The sequence below is a fragment of the Mesitornis unicolor genome, unplaced genomic scaffold, assembly GCF_000695765.1.
Source record: "Mesitornis unicolor isolate BGI_N332 unplaced genomic scaffold, ASM69576v1 scaffold16281, whole genome shotgun sequence".
Lineage (NCBI taxonomy): Eukaryota > Metazoa > Chordata > Aves > Mesitornithiformes > Mesitornithidae > Mesitornis > Mesitornis unicolor.
In genome coordinates this window covers 14,793-20,694 of record NW_010163277.1, presented here as the reverse complement: position 1 = coordinate 20,694, position 5,902 = coordinate 14,793, and the positions used below count along the sequence as shown (strand labels likewise).

The 5,902-nt window shown below is 38.3% G+C and overlaps 1 protein-coding gene across 1 annotated transcript in view; it reads right to left on the bottom strand.

Annotated features, from left to right (window-relative positions):
- Positions 1 to 2,187: 2,187 nt before the first annotated feature.
- PGGT1B (protein geranylgeranyltransferase type I, beta subunit) overlaps positions 2,188 to 5,902 on the bottom strand; it is a gene marked incomplete at its 5' end in the record, with an annotated part of 14,207 nt that continues 10,492 nt past the window's right edge. The window contains 4 exon segments of the mRNA XM_010193918.1: positions 2,188 to 2,762; positions 2,765 to 2,896; positions 5,481 to 5,589; positions 5,870 to 5,902. The exon segment at positions 5,870 to 5,902 is cut by the window's right edge and continues 30 nt beyond it. Of these exon segments, the coding sequence (XP_010192220.1) occupies positions 2,746 to 2,762; positions 2,765 to 2,896; positions 5,481 to 5,589; positions 5,870 to 5,902 (291 nt within the window).

The window sequence follows — 5,902 nt, the reverse complement described above, 5'->3', positions numbered from 1 at the left end:
AACATTCAGCCTGAAAAGATGCTGCTGTTTAGCTGGAGAAAAAAAATGCTGTAGAATAACTGAGGGCCAAGATGTGAAATGTAAAATCCATATTAACAACCCAAGGTAGCTTACAGATAACAGAAAACAATGCAAGAAATATTAGCTGCTTTTTGAAGCAAAACACTGTTACATTACTTGCCATAAGAAATTAATGTAACTATTCACAGAATATGATTTTTTCACTGTTGTCCCCTTACTTCTACTTCTGGTGTCCCTCACAGATGAGAGGCTGGTCAACAGACAGGGAAACTCATGAGCCATAGTTTAACATTCTGCAAGTACAGATTTGCCCCACAGTAATAAAATAAATAATTCCTCCTGAAGCCAAGAAAGTAGCAGTATTTGAGCTGTTTCCCAGCAGAGACTTAGAGCACTTTATTAAACCCTTCTGAAACTCACAGATGTTTCCTCTAACAAGAGATGTACTTAATGTTAAAAAACTGGTAGACAGTTCTCCAGCAAGGCAGAGGCACAGGTAATGATAGGTAGCTACAGTTACATCTCATCTTCATTGTAACTCCACCATATTCCAAAATAACACCCCTCTTTACCATAGGTCAACTTGTGTCCACCATCTGACCTCAAGGGTTATTCCGAACGACTTTTACCCCAAGCTTTTGTTTGTTTGTTTGAATGGATTCTCAGCTAGGTAGACACAATGACCTGAGAATCTTCTGTTCAGGGAAGCTCCCTCAGTCTTTGAGGACCAACATTAAGCCCCTCCAGGAAAACAGACTCCCACAGGAACTGCTGTAGTGCAGCCCCAGCCTGGTAGATCCTACCTTTTAGAGATCTCTACTATTTCTTTTTATTTGCAGCTGAATTTCAAGTAATCTCAGGATGTGGGGAATAAAACCAATTCCCAATTTCTGTCTTCCTCACTTCACTCCCTCACGTTGCTTGAGTCAGTACCTCCCTCTTGCTCTTGCCCTCTCATCTATGCACTTATCCTAGGCAGCTCAGATCCTTCCCACCATTTTGGTTCTGCTCCTACTCCACACTTCCTTCCCTCTTCTTCTCCTGCCTGCATCTTCCATATCTCCTAGTTTTAATATTCTTACTCTGCACCAGTCCTACTCAAGCACCTCTATTTCCCTCCCCAATACTGGCCCTGTAGTCCTTTTGCTTCTACCACTCCAGACTTCTTACAGTTCTTCCAGCTGGGTAGCCTCACCTCCTACAAGAAAACTGTCCACTGGGACATGCCTAGATCATGTCTTACTTCTAAGCCCTGTCCCCTGCTCCTTCTCTTCTCTGCTTTAGCAAACAGATCACCACCACTGGTGATGTTCCCAATGCTCCCAAGGAAATTAATCTGCTTATAGAAATAAAAACCAGTTTCTTTAAGTAGCAAGGCTGCTACAGGTTTGGACATCGGGATTGTTCTGGTAGCCTGAAGATGCCCACTGGATCTCTCTGACCTGTGACAGGGGTACAACTACTCTACTGTTTTCACTTGCACTGCATTACAAAATTAGAACCATGGTCATTCCTGAAGCTCTTTTTGCTGTCTGAAAGGGTCTGTATCCTACCTCCTTGGGCTCAGTGGTGGCAAAAGGCCTTTAGAAAAAAGAACATGCCTTCATGACTGGCAAGCAGAAAGACATTGTGGTGCCTACTGTATGCCTGCAATGCACAAACTGACCTGCCACAAACCCAAGAGCTGCAAAGTTACTTGCTTTGCATCAGACCAGCATTTCAAGCACAGGAAGTAAGGCACTACTACTAAGCAAGCTGAGAATGCTCATCGTCTCTCTAACAGTAAACCACTGTGCGACTTACTTTAAAGCCTGATGTTTCATTCTGGACACAGAATGGTTAAGAAACTCGGAATTATTTCACACTGAAAGGGAAACAGATATTAAAAAAATCAGAATGCAGTTGTACAATTTTAAGGTACTGCAAAGGCTTGACTTCAGGAAGATTCTAATGCCACTCTCACACAGAGTTATGCTTCCAAAAAACTTTATTTAATATCTCTTATTAACATACATCAATATGTCACACTCTTACTGAATTTCACATAAAGAGAACATTTCAGATGAAAACTCTTTGGCTGGCTAATGATCCCCTGCATCTGTTTTGACGCTACTCAGAATTATGAAATCTTTTAGTAAGGCCACACAACTTTAAAAATCCAGTATATTGAACAAAATAATTTTATTTTTATTTACTTGATTTTTTTAACAAAGTTTATGGATCTGAAAGTATACGACAGAAGGTAACTCTTAACTGAGACTTAATATGGGAAATTCTCTACTCAAAAATATGTCAAGCATTAATATCGTAAAGAAATCTAAGTTTCTGTGCTATACTGTATGATACGTAAACAGATTTTGAAAATACTTCCCCATTATATATTTTGACACAGTATGCATAAATTTGAAAAAATAAAGCAGAAATGGATTTTAAACGCCTCAAGGGATTTCTTAGAAGTAAAGCCATTTGAAGAGCCATTTACAGTCTGCAGTGACAAACTTCTACATAACCAAAATATTTCCTTTTTTATCCCCCAGTGCAGAATAATCTGCTGAAGGCAACACTATCAAAGTGATGCCAGCAACACAGATCTGATTGTATGACTCCAACACTTAAAAGAGCACATTGGTTATACATGGCTTTTAACCCTGGGCTACAATTATGCTACCAGAACTAAATTCAAGTCTAAATCAGTCATGTAGAGAGGTGTTTATCATCTGAACACTACTGAGAGTCCTTGTTTTCCAGATCTGATGAAGGTGGTGAAGGCGATCTGAAGTTCTTGTGCTTACATTCAGGGCGGGATGAACTTTGCAAATACCAGGTTCTCCAATTAATGACAAACCACAGATCCCAAAGTAGGCATGTAAAGCATCTGAAAAGAGACAGAAAAGGACAAAAGAAAATTATGTCAGGCTGTATGTGTCAAGTGTTCCTGGATTCTGACATCCTTGAATAATTACAGCCAAGGAAAACAAACAGATGCTACATTTTAAACTTGAGTTTTGACAGAAGAAATCAATTTCTGCTGAAAGCTACCAGAGTGAACTAATAGTCTGAAATCTCTAAAACTAGAGTCTATTTTTATTTTATAACAACTCTTGCCCTCTACTTTATTTCTTCTGAGTGCTCAAGGCAAACAGCAAAAGAATTTGAGGAGCTGGAAATAATTTCTGTCTACAAAGCAGGTTTTTTTCCCCAAACATGAAAGAATTTTTTGGCTGACTAATTGATGAACAGCTGACTACTACTACACCAAAATTAGTACCAATAGCTGCCAAATAGGAATATTTAGAAGTATGAAAGAATTCATTACTTTACCTAGCTTCCTCCCTTCCTGAGAGACTACTCTAAGGACAGGAATTCATGAGGACCAAGACAATGAGGAGGCTTGATCAGCCATAACACATGACTGCCACCAAAAAGGGATGCTCCTATTCCCTTCTCCCATGTTGCTCCTGCTGCCTACCTTATATCAGCACTACAGCTTGCTGAACACCCTGCATGACCTAAGGCAACAGGAAAAACATCGAAGAAAACTAACCTAAGCAGGATAAAAGAGAGAGTTTTCTGACATTTTAATGAACTAAACTGGTTTGCAGAAGGTTTTGGTATGCACCAAAGCTAGTGCAAAAATGAGAAAGGATGTGCAGTTGAATCTGGGGAAGCTGGGAGGAAGAGAAGTGAGCAAGCCTCCTCTGGGCAGCAGCAAGCCATTAGACTGGATTATCTGCCCGTGAAATCACAGGCTGAAGATGGAAAGAGAATGTGAACTTAATGTGCCCCTTACAAGTTCTCAGTACTTAGTAATCTTTTCAAGGTGTCAGTAAATTTGCATCTGACTAAAGTGATAAGGAAGTAATAGAAGGATAGAATGACTCTAAAGAAGACTTCTGCTTATTGGCATTAACATGTAGACAAAAGCACGCTCAGTAGATACAGCCCCTACTGACTTTGCAGAAAACACATCAGGCATGGAGACCTCAACTTCAGGAAACACAGTCTATTAACCCCTGTGGACAGCTGCATTGACATGCACTAAAAACCATGTACAAACTTAATTACCTGTATATGGCTATTTAGTGAGTTTAACCACAAAGTTCAACAGTTGTGCAAATCTATGGTAACTTAATACTCAAGTTAGTTCTAACAAAAACATATATGCAGCTTGTCTACTCCTCTCTCAAACTATGAAACACACCAAGCTTTTCAAGGTCAAAAAGCACAGGTCCAAACATTCTGTTTCATAAGTAGCTCACAAATATAGAATGCACCATGCAACCTCACAACTGTGTGGCTGCTGTCTTAAAACAAAAAAAAAGTAAGTTGTATTTATATTTCTATCAGAGAAAATCTCACTTTAGTGTTTTACATATAGTAACTGTACACAGTAATTTTCATCCTCTCACTCTTTTATGTTAAATCTTTTTATTGTTCTCTTGCAAGACCTATCAGTCACATGCGCTTCCAATTCTTTTACATTGCATATAATTTAAAGATAGTAAGTGAGACACATCAGAGTTGTGGCAGAAACTCCTGCAGCAGTACATACAGTAATTTAAAAAAAAAAGTTTATTTAAATCTAGTCATGACTTATGCACAAGTCTGAAAAAAACCCAAAAGGCTTAGGTACATGTTCTTCTAAGTCTTCTTCCCAAAAACATTATTGCACAGCAAAGACAGGTTGACTACCCAAATTTAAACAGAGCTTATATGAAGTAGGAGCTACAGAAGTTCAAATAAGGAATCTATCTTAGAAAGCACCTTTGAAAAAAATGGCATATTCTTACTTGGCAAACTTTCCCTGGAATATTCCATCACACCTGAGTTTTGCAACAAAACCAAATTAAGACCAATGTTGCCAGCTTCACAAATGCTAAATGCTTCAAGAATGAAAAATTTCTCTACATATTAAACCTCAACAGAACTATTAACTAATCTGCAAGATGATTCATACCACTCTCGCTACCTTCACTTTTTGCATTTACACTGAACTCTGTACAGTTAACCAACTGTGGGCTTTTGAGAACAACTGAGCTGCACAGATGCTTCATGTTACTAAAGTGTGAAATCTTTATTGTGGAGACATACAGGGATCAAAAAACAGCTTTCCTTTCAGATGCTAGACTGATCTTGTAGGAAGTTCAGCTGTGTATGTATGACAATGAACTCATAGTTCCACAGAAACAATCTTTGCAATGCTGCATTTACAGTCCTTCACACTACAACTGCTATGCTAAAAAAAAAGTTAAGGAACTTTGCACATGACTAGGATTTTAAACAGATTTTTAAAATTCCTTTTAGAATATTAAAATCTCATTGTATTTCAAAGGCTTTTTTTCCATTTTTTGAAAAACACTGAGGAATAAAAACGTCCTTTACACCTGTGAAATGTCTGATTCCTGGAATGTATTTCTAGCTTAGGACACACCCACCACAATGTTGAAAAGTAAATTTACCTGGATGGCTGTCTGGCCACTTGGCAAATCCACCAACAAGGCGATCTTGAGTTGACAGGATATAATTTCGGTTTTTCTCAAAATTTGTATATTCAAATATGTTCAAGAGCTGAAAAGACATTAGACCATTACAGTAAAATACTAAATCTTACTCTACTTTTAATACTAAAATCTATTGCCTGTTTATGAGATAAGCAGTGATAGCATATAGCTCTAATCTGGTAAACCTCCATACCCTGCATATTCACTAGATGAAATACCTTTATATTGATCTGTGCATATTAATGCACTTGTGCCAAACAAGTAACTCTTCCAAGCAAAGAAAAGATAGGATGCTTAAAGAAATCAAAACAAGCTAGTAACTATCCAGTAGCTGTTCTGTACGCTACCTTCAATGTTGCTCCCACCCAAAAGGAACAGCA